Source organism: Dipodomys spectabilis, unplaced genomic scaffold, assembly GCF_019054845.1.
Source record: "Dipodomys spectabilis isolate Male_0828 unplaced genomic scaffold, ASM1905484v1 ptg000004l, whole genome shotgun sequence".
Classification (NCBI taxonomy): domain Eukaryota; kingdom Metazoa; phylum Chordata; class Mammalia; order Rodentia; family Heteromyidae; genus Dipodomys; species Dipodomys spectabilis.
Genome location: NW_024870681.1, coordinates 6,132,546 through 6,150,086, shown reverse-complemented (window position 1 = coordinate 6,150,086; position 17,541 = coordinate 6,132,546). Strand labels below are relative to the sequence as shown.

The 17,541-nt window shown below is 54.2% G+C and overlaps 1 protein-coding gene across 1 annotated transcript in view; it reads right to left on the bottom strand.

The window, feature by feature from the left end:
- Tmem132e (transmembrane protein 132E) overlaps positions 1-8,262 on the bottom strand; it is a 51,179-nt gene extending 42,917 nt beyond the window's left edge. Inside the window, exon 1 of the mRNA XM_042694670.1 lies at positions 8,196-8,262. Coding sequence (XP_042550604.1) covers positions 8,196-8,262 — 67 coding nt within the window. The remainder of the gene's footprint in view (positions 1-8,195) is intronic.
- Between the last annotated feature and the right edge of the window lie 9,279 nt (positions 8,263-17,541).

Genomic DNA, 17,541 nt, shown 5'->3' with positions numbered 1-17,541 from the left:
ACAATACCCCCCACAAGCCTGTGTGTCCCCTGAAAAGATAGGGCAGGGGATGAGATGGTGGTCTGCTTCACCAAGAGACATGGGCTACAATAACCTTACAGTGACAAGTAGCTGGTGGTGGGAGAGGAGGCCACCAACCAGGATGCCTGCGGACATACAACCATCTATACAGAGGTCAGAGCAGCAGGTGACCCAGAGCACAGCTCTCTGGGACTTAGGGGAAAGGGGTTGTGCAATCTCTGAACACAAGGGCCCTACCTCTTGACTGCCATTCCCCCAAAGCAGAGTCCTGTTAAATCTGGCCAAAGGAGCCAGCCAGCACAGGCAAACCCTACAGCCCCTGGGAGCTGATTCTTTGTGAAGGTAGCTGATTAGTTAGAAGATCAGAATCTGTGTGTGAGAGAAATAAAAATTCGCATAGTCTCAAATGAGAGATAAGAACGGTTGGCATTTGGCCTCCATCAGGACAGCCATGACATAGCTCACTCAGCCTGAGTGCCACTGTCACCCAGACCCAAGAGTGTAGACTCCAACTCCACCTACCTCCCACTGCCCCGCCCCTCCAGCTTCCTTCCTGCTCCCTGAATGGTCACATCCCCGCTCCTGGGTCCTTCATTGGCCCCACCCTCTGCCCAAGACCTGTTCTAGGTATAGGTGTGGGGATGTTCTATTCACTAGGCTTACTTCCTCCCCCCTCCTGCAACTCCAAGCTCAAAGGATTGGTTCATTTCTATGCTCCACATCCCTCCACAAACACCTCTCAAATTTCCCAATTCCCCTAATCTTTCCTTCCTTCCTTCCTTCCTTCCTTCCTTCCTTTCTTCCTTCCTTCCTTCCTTCCTTCCATTTTTCCCTTCCTTCTCTCCCTCTCTCCCTCCCTCCCTTCCTTCCTTTCTACCTTTCTTCCTTCCTTCTTTTTCACCTTTCTTTCTTGTGGTTTTTGAATTAGCCTTGAGATTTGAACTCAGGGACTCATACTTGCTAGACTGGTATTCTACCACTTGAACCATTCCTTTAAGTCTTGCTTCTTGCTGGTTATTTCTGGAGATGGAATCTAGCAAAGTTTTCTCTCCAGGCTCACCTTAAGCCACAATCCTCTAGATCTCAGCTTCCTGAGTAGCAGGTATTACAGGTGTGAGCACCTACACCCTGCCCCCTGCCACGACTTCTGCCTTCTAATGCATATCATTTATTATTATCCTCTGTTCCTACCCCTTACACAATACAAAAGCTATAGGCTTCCGGAGTTCTAGTATTTTTGTTATGTACTAATGCCCAGAAGCATGGCTGGTAAGTAGCAGTAAGTAAGTAGGAGGAGGAGTAACCTAATGCTTGTTGAGTGATAAGGAGGGTGTCTTTGTGGCACCAGGGTGCACCATGGCCCATGCTTGTTTCATTTGACCATTCATCAAAGATCCTCTGTATGCCAGAGGGTGGAGGGAGGCAGTCATAAGCTATTTCAATCCATTGGACTCAGCCAGTAGGGAGGCCAAGAAGCATCACACAGTTAAAAACAGGATAAATCTGCACATGGGGGCAGTGGGTGCTTGTTCATTGGAGAACTTGAGTGGCCTTCTAGAGGAAAATGGTGGACACATGCTGGATGGAAGGCTGGGTAGTGGAAGAGTGTTCTGGTCAGAGGGAAAGCAGGTGCCAACATTCTGACATGAAAAAGAACATCTCATTCAAGAGACTAGGAAAGAAGCTAGGAAAGAGACTAGAAGAAGCTAGGAAAGAAAGAGCAAGTGGGGTGAACATGAGGTGCCGCCCCCATGCCTGGCTCAGGGGTGTGATCCCTGTGTCTGTTTGCAGGAATCTCCGTGTGTGGAGTCAGAAAACCTGACTGCAAGAGATGGTACGGCCAGGAACTTGTGGAGCCTCGGTTTCCCTTCTGTGAAGTGGGAACCTCAATGCAGTCTTTAGGTAGCAGCTGCTGTGAGAAACAAATAGAACCCCAGATCTGAAATGCAGAGAACGATCAGGACTCTCCTGGGTAGCAAGGTGTGAGTGAGTGAGCTGGAGTGGGTGTGCATGAGTGTGCGCCTGCACTCTAGCTCCCACGGATACCTTGATCCTGCTGTGACGAACCAGCTGCGTCATCTGAACCAAGCCGCCAAAAATACACTGAATCTGGGCCACAGCCAGGCTCCCCACAGCTCTGGAGGTGGAGGAGGCCTGTGGGAGTTGGGGGGCAGGGTCCTGTCAACTCTCACTAACAGACTCTCACCATTCAAGGGGCTCTGGCCACCTGTGAGGTCCAGGGCTGAGCCTCCCTGATCAAATCAGGGACCTCAGGGATGGCTCAATTCAGCCTCCTCCTTCCCTTCCTCTCTCGATCCTTCTCTCCTTTCCTCCCTCCTTTTCTCCCTTCCAACCTTCTTTTCTACCAAAAACCAGAGTGGTACACACAGGCTGTGGCTGGTTCTAGTTAAATGCTAGCCAACTTCAGGGTGGGTCCTGGGAGGAGTTTAATCAAGGTGAAGGGCAGGTGTCTCTTAGCTGCTTGCTCTTTCTGGGCCTAGGTCCTGCCCTGTTGGGTCTGATGGTATTCACATCTGGAATTCCTGGATGGAGATGATCCAGAGAACTAGCACTATTTTAAGAGACAGCCCTCCATTGTGGAGACCTGGAGCACATCTCTTTCAGCTCTGAGGACCACCGGGAGATAGGCCCAGGGAAACAGATAAAATGACACCTTCCATTAGCAAGCCCACATCCTAACCGCTGTCCTCAGTGTGAACTGAATAGGGAAAACCATACCAAAGAAAAGAGTAAACCAGTTGTCCATCCTTTTGGGCCAAAAAAAGTACAGGTAAGAATGCAACAGGAAGAACTCCAAATTTTATACATAAGGAGAACTTCCAAAAGGCAGATAATTACCTACATAATTTAGGCAAAAAAAGAGAGATTTTCTTCAATTATCTTTTCTACTTTTTTCTACACTGAATTATTCATATTTTTTTTTTTTTGCATTCATTCATTCGTGCAACAAGCATTGAATTATCTAGGTAATTGCTTCCATTTTCTACTTCATCCTGCTGGGCTGTCTGTCCACTAGCCAGCAGGCCTAGGGTAGAGAGGGAAGGGAGTATGGGGCATGCAGAGGCGATAGAGTGATTGCTAGACTCTCAGTCTGTGGGTGCTATCATTCTCACATCTAGCTGGTCCCTTTTTCGCTTTACTGGCCTCTCTTGTCTCCCTCTGATCTGGGCAGTCTATTTGTCCTCTAAACACTGGGTGTGGCCAGGCATGGCCGCTTTATGCCTACACCCCTGTCCTTGAGCCCTGCTGGAGTAGGCTTAGCCCAGCTGACAGGATAAAGGAGGCTTTTCTTTGCATTATAAAAGACAGAGGAGGAAAATAGCAGAAGACATCTATTTTCTTTAAAACACACACACACACACACATGCACACAACTGGTTCATTAATTTCTTATTAAAATTCTGTGTGGAGCCTGGGGAAGGAAGGAGGGAGAAGACCCTGGGGAGGGGAGGGGTGGCGGATTGCATCTACTTGTTAGCATCTGCCGAAGGTCTCCATGGAGAGAGGTCGGGAAAAGAGGAGGGTGAAGGAAGGGCTTCTTAACTGGGCACTGTAATCCTAGCTACTCGGGAAGCCGAGATCTGAAGATCTAAGTTCAACGTCAACCCCGAGGAAGGAGAAAGTTCAAGATGTTCTTATCTTCAGTGAAGTAGCAAAAAGCTAGAAGTGGAGCTGCGGCTTAAGTGGTAGAGGGTCAGCCTTTGGTGGAAAAGCTAAAGTTCAACATCCCGACCTTGAGTTCAAGCCCCGGTACCAGCACTACAAAAAACAACAACACAAAAAACCTTCTCAATATCCCTAATCAAGAGTTGGATGGGGCCCTGAGGACATCCTTCTCCTCACTACTGGCAGAGGAGAAAAATAAGACTATGGAGAAAGAGGCTTTCTTGGGCTATACAGTAAATCTGGGAGATTGGGGTTTGGACCCGGGTATCCTGCAACCTTAGGATTATGATTGCAGATTGCTTTGAATGTGCAGACTGGAGCTTTAGAGCTTGAATGTGAAGACTGGAGCTTTGGAGCTTGAATGTGAAGACTGGGGCTTTAGAGCTCCAGGCAGCAAGTGAAGGAAGAGCCCTCGATGCCCTCCATGCTTCTTTCACTGTGCTTGCTCAGCTGTATCTGCGATGGCTACCAGAAACTAGCTTGGGACCAGAGATGCCTCTCTGGAAGAGGCTGCAGAGGGGATGACCTAGGTGGTGGCATCTGCCGAGAAGCCTGGGGCAAGCTGCCAATCCATTTAGGCTCTGGGGCTAATTCTGACTCCAGATTTAACTGGCCGAGTGACCTTGGCCAGTCCCTGCCCCTACATGTCCATTTGCACATCCACGCCACGGGGTGACTCAGTGAGTTTGTGGTCGCGTGGTTACAGGTAGGGAGACAGTGAGATCCCACCCTGGCAGCTGAGCCAAGCCTTAGGGATGGGTGGTGGTACCCTCAGCATCCAGGTCTGTATTTTCCAGACAAGTCCAGTTCTGGCACTCACGATGCCTTCCCTTCCTCCCAGCCCAGCACCCAGCCTTCCTCGGAATGGATTCCAATAAAGCTCATTTTCTGCCACCAAGTTTATAACACATCCCCACCTACTGGTCTTAAACATTAACAAAGCTGTGTGGTGGCATATGGCTCTGCGTGGCCACAAGGAAGCCCGGTCTGAGTGAATGGAAGCCGGGCCAGCATACATCTTCCTCTTCACAGTGGAGAGCCTGAGGCCTCCTGCATTCTCCCCAAGCCCCCAGTCTGGCTTCTTACAATGTGCAGGAGAAATGCTGGGTGGGTGGGCTGGGGACCACATGCATCCAAAATCACACTGCACCCAGGGTAACACGGGACAGGGTCATGGCATCCCACCGGAGACCCATGCTTTCCGTGTGCGCTGCCCCAGGGCCTGCTCCTTCCTCTTGTTCTCTTCCTGCCCTCTCTGCCTCGTTATTCCCTCTCTCTCTCTTCAGTCTCTTGCCCCAGAGCTCCCCTTCCCAAGAGCCTGCTGTGTGTGGAGCATGGGAGAAGGAGATTGATGAGTGCAAGACATAACCCCTGCCTTAAGACAACAGTGTGGGTACCAGGATGGTGATCCGGCAAACATGTCTAGCACCCTGTGTGAGCAGGGATAGCATGGCAGTAGGCAGTGCCAATGGCGCATACACATGAGTTGTGTATATGTATGCTTCCTTCTGCTGGGATTGCTTGTGTGAAGCCAGAGGAATCTAGGGAGACTCCCTAGAGTCTCAAATAGAGTGCTATTTGAGCTGGTCTTTGAAAGCTAAGTAAGGAGTTGAATATCCTTGATCCTATAGGCAATGGGGAGTCAGGGCTGGTTACTGAGGAAGGGGGCAAACATAATCAGCTCTTCAGCAGATGTAATCACTACTCAGCACCCACCCCGAATACTCCCATTTAAACTGAAAATAGGGGAGATCTTCCCGCAGAGATTGACATAAGAAAGTAGCCTTCACAGACATTCTGTGGAAGAAGTCTTAGGACTTGAAACTGTGGTAGTAATTGGGGGACCAGCCAGACACACCACTCTGCCCATGCCATGGGCCAAGCTGGGACCTGCAAGGGAGCGGGAACCAGTTCACATGTGATCTCTGCCCAGAAGTCCTGACAGCAAGCAAGAGCAGGGAGGTGGGCCAGAGACCACACTGCTGTGGGGAGCTGGAGGGAAGCAGCCCAAGGTCACACTGCCCCATGGCGCCAGAGGCGTGCAGAAATCCAGGCTGCTTGGCCTCCAGTCTGGCTATGTGGTCAGAACCCTGTGGCCTCACTGCTCTGCCAAACATCAAACCCTGAAGACGCCTGCCCAGGCCTCAGTGTCTTACCACGAGCCCAGAAAAATCCAACCAGAAGTTAGCCTGGAGTGGGCACCTTTCCTGATTGAAGGAAGGGAAATATGGGTGAGGTGGGTGTCAGGCAGCTCTAGTAGAGGAAAGCCCAGGGTACATTTATTTACTTATTTGACAGAGCTGTTTTTACTAGCCTTATCCATCTGCGAGATACATAGTTTTAAGCATCTGCTGGCACCTGGGGAGACTGATCATGGAAAAGGAAGAGACGTCAGAGCTCATGGTAGTCAGGAAGGAGAATGGCTGGCAGCAGAGCCTCCTGGCTCACCTCTTCCATTCTTCTTCCTACAGCCAGGCCCTGAGCCCCATGCGAACTGGCACTGCCAGCACTGGCTTGTATGGACAGGGAGAACCTTAAAGCCACCACTCCAGGACTACTGGGGGACAAAAAGGCCTGGAACCTACAGGAAAGAAGTCAGCAGCTACTCCCAAGAATGATATAGGAGGCAGGATGGCCAGGGAGGGTCACCTAGGGCTGTGGTGGCATGTAAGCAACGGGAAAAGCTCTCCAATACCAGGCTGGGGGATTAGGGAGGTGGGTCATGGGGACCTAGAGACAGCTGCCTGGAGACAATACCTGGGATTGAAACTGGAACTCTTGAGAGCAAAATGCAAGAACCACACCTAGACCCAAGGCCTGAGCTTGCAAGCCTCTTCCTGCTGGGTATTCAAGCTTCTTGCTCCTCAGGGCCACAAGGCCAACATACACAGTTCCCAGGAGCAGACAGACAGACAGACAGATCATTTCCTGGCTGCCTCTGTTTCTTCCTTGCAACATGGATGATGTTTCTGGCTCCTATTGAACCTCTACATTGCTCCCCTATCCTACCCCTGTAGGGGACCCTGCCCAACTCATTGCTGGATAAAGACTTGAGGCTAGCCACTGAACAGAAAACAGCTCCCCAGAAGCCATGGGCCAGCCAGGAAGAGCCAATCGATCCACCGAGGGTGGAGAGTCTGCTTCCTCCCCGCCCCCCGCCCCCCCCCCCCCAGCCTCTGGACCCCATGAATCTTATTCAAGAGTCCATTTGCTTTCTTTTACTTCCACCTTTAGAAACGCTCCCTGCTCAGGGTGCAGGGTGAGGAGAAAGCTGGGCATCACAAACAGAAGGTCCTCCACTAACACCTAGAGCACAGGGTCCCCCCTCAATGAGACCCCCACCCCATCCCGTCCCAAGCTTGTCCCCCTCAGTGTCGGGCATCGAAGCTCCCCAACTCGCTCTGGCTGGTGGGGGGAAATGCATCCCAGGTCTGCTGGCTTCACATTGGGAGGGGGCTTGGGGCTGCTCCTCTCCCCTCTTCCCCCACCCCAGCTGTCCCTCCCGGCTAGCTGGCTGGGTCAGCGCCCCTCATCGCCTGGAGCGTTTCCAGCTTGCGGGAGGCCCGCTGCAGCTCCCTGGCGTCTGGTCTGAGCTCTCACTCTTTTTGAAAAAGGGGTAGGGGGGAGATATTGTTCCGAGACCCTCTGTACACTCTCCCCCCCCCCAAATCCCCGCTGTCCCACAGCCAAAGCGCGCCAAGACGGGCCCCTCCTTCCCCCACCCCGTTACCGCGGAGCCCCGGGGCGAGCCTGGGGAGCAGACGCAACAGATAGCAGACCGCCAGAGCTCGGATCCCGCCCGCTCCCTCCGCGCGCTGCCCGCCCGCCCGGCGCCTGCGGCCCAGCGCATCCCCCCTCCACCCCCACCCCGGCCGCCCTCCGGGGCTCGGCGGGGGCCGGCCCTGTAGATGCAGCTCGCTGCTGGACTTCGGCAGGCCGGCCTCCGCCGCTGCCCGCCCCGGGTCTGGCCACTTCCCTTCTCCCGAGGATCGCCGCAGGAAGCCAGGCAGCGAGCCCGCGGCGGCTGTGCACCAGCCTGCGCGCCAGGGGCCAAGGAAGGCGCGATCCAGCGGATCACCACCGTCCCCCTTCCCCGCCGGGTGGGCTGCAGGGCGAGGAGGGGGGGGGGGCCGGCGGGGTGGGGAGAAGCAGGGGACACGATCCAGCGGGTTTCTAGGAGCCCTGTAAGATTTCCGTGGGCGGACACGCCCCCAAGATGCTTAGGTTGGGATCCTTCTCTTCCCACCCTTCTCCTGCACCCGGCTGGGTCCCCTCCGCGGGCTCGAACCTCGGACTCCCCGCTGGGGGGCTTGGCTGCCGGCGGTCATTCGAGCTGCAGCCCGTAAGGCAGGTCTGGGAGCCGTGGCCGGAGTGTGTGTGCGTGTGTTGTGTGTGTGTAAGAGGGGGTGCTCTCCTAGTCCTCCCTGCGCCCCCCTCCAGTGGCGCCCGCTGCATCTTCACCCCCGAGTCTGCGCCGCGACACTTACCGTGGGCGAGCAGCGCCGAGAGGCAGAGCAGGGCGGCGCCGCCGCGGCCCGACATCCCCGGGGCCATGGCCGAGGCCGGGGGGAGGGGAGGGGAGGCGGGAAGAGTCCGAGGTGGGGGCGACAGTCCACGGCGACGTGGCCCCTGGCGGGGCTCGGTCACATCCAACTCACTGTGAGGCTCAGCTGTCTCTGCGGAGGCTTTGTGGTCGGTGGTGATGGGTGGTGAGGGTGGTGGTGGGGGAGACCCAGGGACCGCGATCGGAGGGACGCTTGGCGGGGAGGGGGCGTCCCAGACGCCGCCCGGCGACACCCCGGGAAGCTGGCCGAGGAGACGCGGCTCGGGGCGGGAGGAGCCTCCACCTCCCTCGGCTGGTGCCCCCTGCAGGATCTGCCAGGCGAGGGGTGTGTTGGGAGGGAGGGAGGGTTGGTGGGGAGTGGGGGGCACCGCACGTGCGGTTCCCGGGGAGCGCCCCCACCCCACCGGGGAGCCCGCGGGAGTCCCGGGTGCGGAGGGTGCTGCTTGCTTAGATTCTGGTGCCGGATCTCGGGGCCTCGCGGCCCGGTTGGAGTCGGTGCGCGTGCGAGGAGGGTGCGGGTTCCCAGCGCCCGCCCCGGTGGCTTCGCTTTCGGCGGGCACCCCGCATGGAGAGCGCGGCTTCCCTTCCTCCCAGAGCCCGGCAGCGACCCCGGAATAAATAATAATAATAATAGTAAAAATACAAAAAAATCCCAGGTCAGGTGGCCGAGGGATGATCTCTCTTTCCCAAAGAGAGAAAGGAGAGTGAGGGGGAGGGGGGAGAAAAAAAATCCAGGCAACTTTAATCCATCCAGAGAAGGAAAAGTTTCCGTGCAGTGCTGAGACCAGGCGACACGGGCCGCCACCCCCCGAGGCGACGCCCAGATGGAACGGCCAAGGCGGGTGGCCCGAGGTCGGTCCCCTCGCAGAGCTCCTTCCGGGACTCCAGCGCGCTCGCTCCAGTCTCGACCCGGGCGGGCCCCGCGCGAACACAGGCCGGCTCCGTGCCTCCCGGCCGGCGGGGCAGCGGTTCCGCAGCTGGGGGGAGAGATGGCGGTACGGCCGGAACCGGCTACCCCATCAAGATGGGGTTTGGAGAACACGAAGGAGCTTGTGGGAAAGCAAGCTAACGTTCCCGGACCCGAGTCCTTCCAGCCGGCAGCGTCGACTCCAGCCTCCAGCCCATCAACGCCGTAGGATGGAAAAGGAGGGGAGGGCGCTCGGCTTAGCCCGCGGCGGCTCCGGGCCACCCTTCTCTGGCTCTCGGGTCTCCGGTGTCAGCAGAGGGGGTGCACTGCCCCGCTGGTTTCTCCGTCTTCCCTGGGGGAGGAGGGAGAGGGTTGGCTGCACAAACCTTGAACTTTCCCGAGGTTCACGCTCTCCGATGGCTCCTTCTCCCAGCTGCCCCTGCCCGGCCCCCCCTCCCCGGACGCGCGCTCTCCCGCTGTCTCCGGGACGGCGGGACACCGACGCTCGGCTCTCCCGGGGTCAGTTGAGATGAGCGGATCGCCGCACCAGTCCGGGCTGCGGGTGTCCAGACGTGGGCGCGGAGCCAGGGGACCAGGGTACCCCGGCACCTGCGCAGCCCCGGGCTGGGGACGAGGCAGCCGATGCCTTCGGGGCCGAGTAGAGAGGGGGTGCTGGCGGCGGGGGGGACCGGCTCCCCATGGACGTGTGTGTGTAAGGGTGGGGGGAGAATCCAGGAGCAAAGAGGAGGCGTGGGGGCTTCACAGTTGCAGGAAGCCTTGGCCGCCGCCGTCGCCTCTTTCTCGGCGCTCGCGCCGGCTGCTCCGCCGTAAATGACTGGAGAGGGAGAGCAGAGCGAGGCGCACGCTCGCGCCCTCCCTCCCGGGTCCGGGGATCCAGCGCGCCCACCCGGGCAGCGGCGGGCGCCGAGCTGGGCGCGCTCGCTCCCCTCCCCGCCCGACTCCCCGCGGTCACGTGGCCCTGGAGCGCGCGGCCCACGGCTTGCGCGCCACGGAGACCCCCCCCCTCCGCCCCTCCGCTCCCCACACCCCTGTCCCCCCCCCACCATCCCCGCACTCCCACCCCCGTCTGTCCACGTGTCCGTTCCGCATTCCCAGCCTGGGGGCGCGCGCGCGGCTCCTTCTGGAGATTCGAGCCGGGGCTGGCCCGGCGATTCCGCGCTCCGGGTTTACGCTTTATTATTATTATTTCCACCCCCCGCCCCTTCTCCAATGCAGGCCGGCGCTGGGACCCGAGCGGGGCCGGCCGGCGGCGGCAGCCGCCACCGCAGTCACCGCGGTCCCTTGGCAAAGGATGCCAGCTCCCTGCCGGGCGCCGGAGGTGGTTGTTTTTCAGCCGATCTACCAGAGGCGCGGGTAGGGGGCCTCTTAACCACCGCCCCCCGCCCCCAACACCCAGAGCCTGCGTGGGTTTGTCCTGGGGACCCGGTGGGAACCAGCCCGGCGGCTTGTGGCCGCGCCCAGCTCCGCCCCGGCGGCGCGGGAGCTCTCGGGGGCTCCGCTCGGTGCAGGGAGGCGCAGGGAAGAGGGGCGGGCGACGGAGGGCAGGCCCGGTTGGTGGGGAGGAAGGAGGGGACTGCGAAACCCACAGGTTGTTTTTGCAAATCTCTAAAAAGGTCTGGGGTGGTCGTGAGGAGCCTGCTGACGAGAGGAAAGGGGGGGTGGTCTCTTCCACTGGAGTGCAATCTCCATCAGACCCGACGAGGCAATCAGACATTGGATCGAGGATAGTGATTTTATAGCATCATGGGGCATCGCGTCCCCCTAACCCAGAAGTAACGTTGGATGGATGAGGGGCGCTCCATCCTCCCCTCAGGGGCAACCGTAGTCGCCCCTGTGACTTTTCCTTTTAATCCAAGAAAGGGACATTTTGTTTTTGGAAAATGGTCTTGGACCGGATCCTGGAAACCTTCCTTCTCTTGGGCTGATGATGATCGTGGTCTCAGCTTAATACCGGGGGATCTGCAGGAGCAGCTCTCCCCTCTCCCACTGCTATGTGTCTGGAACTCTGAGGTACAAGTGTGGAGGGGTGCGGCGGGGAGAGGGGCAGGTGCGGATGTTGCAGGCTCTGAGGATGGAAGGTGCTGGAGTAGTCAAAGAAGATGATTCTCATTAAGCCTCTAATGCGGGATGGCAATTAATGTCACCCAAGGGCTTATTAACCATCCCACTGAGAGGCACAAGCCAGCAATCAGCCTGTATGTGTGGGAGAAGGGGAAAGAGCCACCCCCTGAGGTAGGGGAAGGAGAAGGGGGGGGCCTTTCACAGGCCCTTCTCCAACAGGAGTGCACTCAGGATCTGGGGATGGCCAGAGGGAAGAGGCAAGGTGTCTCCGTCCTTCTCCACAATATTGTGTAGCTACCTTTGGAGCAAGAGGGTCCTGGGTTTCAGGCCACTGTCTTCCTGCCCATCCTCAAAACAAAACTGTTCTGGTCAGAGCGCCTGTGACTCAGTCACGGACTCTGTGCCTGACTCAGTTTCCCCTCTTCTTGCCAACAAACTTTGGTGAATATGTCCAACACCATAGGCATTACGGGTACCATAAGGAGCCAGAGAAACCAGCTTTGTTCCACAGGGAACATCCCTTCTGGAATGGAAAGCAAGACACTGAGCTTGTGACCACATACGGTTGTGGCACCTGGTTGTTGTGCGTTTTTGTTCATCTTCTGAGCAGGAAGAGACTTGTCTCAGGAAAAGCCAGGGGCTCCTTGCCATTTCAGCCCAATTCTTCCTGTCCTTCCACTGAGGAGCTGCTCTTCAGTATGTCCAGAGCCTCCTGCTGGGTCAGTAGACCCATTAGTCCTTCCTTCATCCTCCACAGTCTATGACTCCTTCTTCCCTACCTCAGAAGGGAAGGAAGGGCTCATAATCTTTTCCCCACCTCACCCCCCCTAGAATACCTAATAATTCCTATTCCAGTTCGCCGGGGACCTGTCACTCTTGGCAGTGCATGTTCTAGGACTCAGGGAGAAAGCAATTAGCAACAGGCAAGTCAGCCAGCTGCTCTGCCTGGTCCAATCCCACCTGCCATTTACCTGGGAAGGAGCTGATGCATTTCTCACTGCCCTTGGCCTTCCCCGTGAATCCTCATTCTAGGTTTCCAGATAGCAATGAAATGGGAGAGGCTAGTGGAGTAATCCCAGGTGGAGCCCAGGGAGGAGAGAGGTCCTGGTAGGGCTATTCTTCACTTCTGTCTTCTAGGAGAGCCCTACCACACCTTCTCTTCCTGGTTGGGGCTGAGTGTCTTTTTGGATGGAAGATTGTTGATATGGAGGGTTGTCTTCATTTCCAACTCCTGGCTCTAGCTTCCTTACAAGTACAAGGGCAGTGAATGGGGCTCTGTCCCAGGCTCCAATGCCCTTCATAGATGACCACCAATGACCCCATACTGAAACTAGCACCTACTCCCTGTCCTGCCTGACCTATCTTCACAGGGGACAGGTGATACCTGACCTCCAGCATGTCCCTGGCTTTCAGAATACTTCCTGATGAACAAGACTGTCACTGAGAGAATGGTCTTGGGACTACCCTGGATCACTCATCTGTGTCAGCAGAAAGAGGGCCCTAGTTTCCTAAACTAGCACTCCTCCTTTACCACTGCACATAACCAAGGCCTGCTACTTCCATCATTTTATTAAGCTCTCATTGTGCGGGAAGCATCATGCTAGCTATTAGAATGCACAGGCTGAGCAAAAGTTCAAGAACCTGTACAAAACCATATTGAGAAGCTGGTGATACTAGCAGCTGATGTTAATGAGGGCTTCTTCTGTGCCAGGTACGGTGCTTGGCATGTTGCTTGGCATTACCTGGATCCTTGCTACAAACCTGTCATTTCCAGATGAGAAAACTAAGGCTCCAGGAAGCTAAGTGTCCTGCCTAGTGTCACACAACTAGAAAGATTGCACGGCTCAGTTATGTAACCTACTTGACCACTTTTACTGTGATAGGTAACAGCTCAGTTTAGAGATGGCAAGCTACCATGCTTACTGGACACTCTTATGAGCAATAGGGCTCTAAGCACAAACAAGCCATGAGCCCAGGGTGATCAGTGATGCTGCGGGCCAGCACAGGGTCTCTGCAGGGAAGGTAGCACTCTGTGGAGTAGCTCAGCCTCTTACCCTCTCCATTTCCCTCAGCACCTAGACTAATGCCCACGTGTGTTAGCTATGCATTGGGTCTCACTTGTTACGTATGAATGGCTATCTTAAGTGTCACACAGCCTCTACCTTGCAGCTTGACTACTTTGCCTCCCCTTGCAGGACCAGCTCCCAGTTCACATTCTAGAACTAGTGCAAATGCACACTGTTTGGGGAAAGTCAACAGCCAGTGGCAATAGCATGTGATGGGCAGCAGAGACCCCCGTCCAGTCTTCTAAGATGAGTCAACAGCAGTGGTCCACTCTAGTGGCCATAACAGATACCACAGGCTGGGCCACTTGAAACGCACATATGTTTATTTCTGACAGTCCTGGGAGGCTCAATGACCAAGAAAAGGTGCTGGTGGGGTTGGCTGGCTTCCCTGAGGCCTCTCTGCTTGGTGGGCAGATGGGAGTCCTTATTGTGGCTTTACACAGTGGTCATCTCTCTGTGTTCATGAGTGAGTTCCTGGTCACCTCTCCATGCTCTTCCTCTCCTGACCAGGAGACCTGGATTAGGGCCCCATGCTATCTCACTTCCTTCCTTCCTTCCTTCCTTCCTTTCTTTCTTTCTTTTCTTTCTTTCTTTCTTTCTTTCTTTCTTTCTTTCTTTCTTTCTTTCTTTCTTTCTTTCTTTCTTTCTTTCTTTCTGTCTTTCTTCCTTTCTTTCTCTCTCTCCCTTCTCCCTCCCTTTTCCTTCCTTCCTTCCTTCCTTCCTTTCTTTCTTTCTTTCTTTCTTTCTTTCTTTCTTTCTTTCTTTCTTTCTTTCTTTCTTTCTTTCTCTCTCTCTCTCTTTTTCTCTGTCTCTTTCTTTCTCTCTCTCTCTCTTTTTCTCTCTCTCTTTCTCTCTCTCTCTCTTTCTTTCTCTCTTTCTTTTTCTTTCTTTGTTGTGGGGCTTGAACTCTAGGCCTGGGTGTTGTCCTTCAGCTCTTCAGCTCAAGGTAAGCTTTCTACCACTTGAGCCGCAGAGAAACTTCTGGTTTTCTGGTGGTTTATTGGAGATAAGAGTCTCATGGACTTTCCTGCCCAGTCTGGCTTTGAACCATGATCCTCAGCTCTCAGCCTCCTGAGTAGCTAGGATTATAGGTATGAGCCATGGATGCCTGGCCTCTCACTCATTTCTTTAAAGACTTTTTTTCTAAATGGAATTTTATTCTGTGGCCCTTCAAAAAAGATCAATTTAGCAGGATGAGATATCACTCTTAGCAATGACTCTATCATTAAACTGAGTTAATTTTGAGAGCAAAAAGGGGCGCTATTGATAATTTCCTTGGCATATTAGCCTTAAGTAAACCCATCCAAGGAAATGGGATGACATGTCCCTAACATTCAGACCCCAGCCCTATCCTGTAGCTCTACCTTTAACTACCTCATCTCCAGCAAGTCCTGAGCACATTGATCCATTCAATTCCTCTTTGCATCTGGTCATTATGTACTAAATATCCTGACTTGGGCTCATGCTCTCAATTTAAGATTATAGGTCAGAATCTATACTGCCCCCCCCCCTCCTTCTCCAGCCCTGGGGATTGAACCCAGAGCCTCACACATATTAAGCAAGTATGCTACCACTGAGCTACAGCCCCAATCTCTTTTCCTATTTTTTCTAAATATGAAATGTAAGGGAGGGGGTTATGACTCAAATGGTAGAGTGTTTGCCTAATAAGCACAAGGCTCTGAGTTCAAGCCCCCAATACTGAAGAAAAAAAAGAAGGAAGGAAGAAAAAAAAAGGAAGAGAGGGATTAAGAGAGGAAGGAAGGGAGGGAGAGTAAAAGAGGGAAGGGAGGGGAAGAAGGATAAAGAAGAAGAAGGAGGGAAAGAAAAAAGAAAAGAAGGAAGGGGAGGGAAGAAAGAAGGAAGGAAACTGAAACTCAGAGAGCTAGTGACAGGGCCAAGATCATATAGCCAGTTATTGACACAGACAAGAATGCAATCCCTTGTAAGGATAGACATGTCCATCCCCAAAGTTTCACTATCTGGCTCAGCTCCAAGAGGACGTGGGAAACCATCATGTCTCTCCTGGAGGGAATGAACTTTCTTAGATGATTGTTTCAGGTGTTCAGCCTAGTCGGTGGGGATTGGCTCATCTTAGACTTGGGGCTGGGGTTATAACACATTGTATTTGCATGCTCATTCATTCATGCAGCCTCAGCTTGGATGTGAAATCTTTCCCTCTCCTGCAGCACTCACACTGTCTTAGTCTTCCTGCAGATAAGCATCTATCTGGCTGCATTGGCTTATCTGTCTCCCTCTGTAGAGAAGAGACCCAGGAATGTAATCTATCTGTGTTGTCCCCTACTGTTTGACCCTTGCCTGACATATGTCAAGGACTTGGTTAATGGGCATTGAGTAAGTGAACTGTTAATCATCCACGATGGGTCCAGAGCTCTGACAGATCACCAGGCTGGCCCCCAGTCCTGAGGCACTCTTCAGGTAGGAAGCGATTGCAGGCATTACAGACACAGCCATGGAAGAGGTGTACGGCAGTGAGTGCCACGACAAAGGACGGGGGCTATGGCATTGGGCAGATAATGGAAGGCTTCCTGGAAGAAGTGACTTGTGCCATGCCCTGAAGGAAGACAAGCTGGTGTGGGCCAGGCATGGGGCAAGAAGAGGGAGCTATGGCCTTAAGCTGGAGCCGGAGTGTCAGGAAACTGAGCAGTCATATCATAACACATGGCTGTGATATGAGCTAGCAGAGAAGGAAGCTGAGGAAGCCAGCAGGTCTACCATCCCCACCACAGAGGTCCATGCCTGTGATGACCTGTACATCGAGGATTGGCATATTCAGTTACATGCAGTTGTCAGTTCAGTTACATGCATACAAGGAGACTTAGAACATCTTTGTAGCGCATATGCTAATGCACATGTATGCACACCACATATGACACACAGACACACAGACACACAGACACACACACACACATACACACACACACACACACCCCAAAGCTATGCAAAGTGAGTTGCTCTCTGAACCATCTGTTTATAAATCTTTTTTATTCTTATTTCCTAGAATCGACACCTTTGGTTCCTCTTTCAAGAACACACTCCTTCCTTCCCGTCCCCACCCATGCCCAGCCCTCCCTCCCTCTGGCTGTCCCTGCCCTCTCCTACACATACACAGTTTGCAAGCTAGGACCACCCTGGGCTCCCAGCCAAGGGAGGACTTGGACTTGGGCCATGCAGGCTGGATGGGCAGGATGCTGCTCCCCTCCTCCCTTCTTCCCTCTCCCTGCTACAGCCTCGTTTAATTCCACTATGAGTGTGTGCGAGAAAGAAAGAGGGGGCCGGGACAGATAGACAATGAGAAAGTAGGAGAAGGAGAGAGAGAGAGAGACAGACAGACAGACAGACAGAGAAGATCATTTCTGCCCCAGCCTAGCAGCTACATGGCAGTACACATAACATTATTACAACATGTTTTACCTGGTTACCAGGCATAGAGGATCAGGGGTTTCACTGTCTCCCCAGAGCCTCCTGAACTGCCCCTGAAGCCCCACATCGTTGTCAATCCAGCTCTGCCTGGCTCCTGGAGTTGGTACTGTCTAGGATTCCTGCCCTGGGTAAAGAGAGCCAAGACGGGGAGCTAAGGGAGGAGAGGGAGGCAGGCAGGGTCAGTGAATGCAGTGTGGGGGGGGGGAGAGGGAAGAGGGGGGAATCTCTGAAGACAGAGTATCTAGAGATCCAGTGGAGGTCTCTTGGGTCATCCATGGGCATATAATGGAACAAGAGACTCAGAAAAGCAGATATTTGCTTTTCTGGCTCACACTGGGAGCTCAGTGCAGGTCTCTGTGCAGACCCTCCCTCCTGCCTACCTCAGGTGAGAATCCTTGCTTTGGTTTCCCAGCCCACCTCCTCCATCGAATTGCAGATTCCTTGTGCTGTCCCATGGAATAGGGAGCTCCCTCGAATAGGGAGGATTAAGTCTGAATGCCTTGTATTTGCATTTCAGGCCGGGCCCTTCCTTTCCAGCTGGTTCTTCCTTCTAGATACTCTTTCCCCTATTCAACAGTGCCTTGCTCTGCCTGCTGGAATCAACTTGTGTCTTCCTCATAGCTAGACTTCACCCAACCTGTCGTAGTTTCCTCTACCTATGTGAAATCCTTAAGGATAAATATGCGCGCATGTGCACGCACGCGCGCTTACACACACACAATTTTTTGAAGGTACTGGATTTACTCAAAGTCTTCTTCTTGCTAGGCAGACAT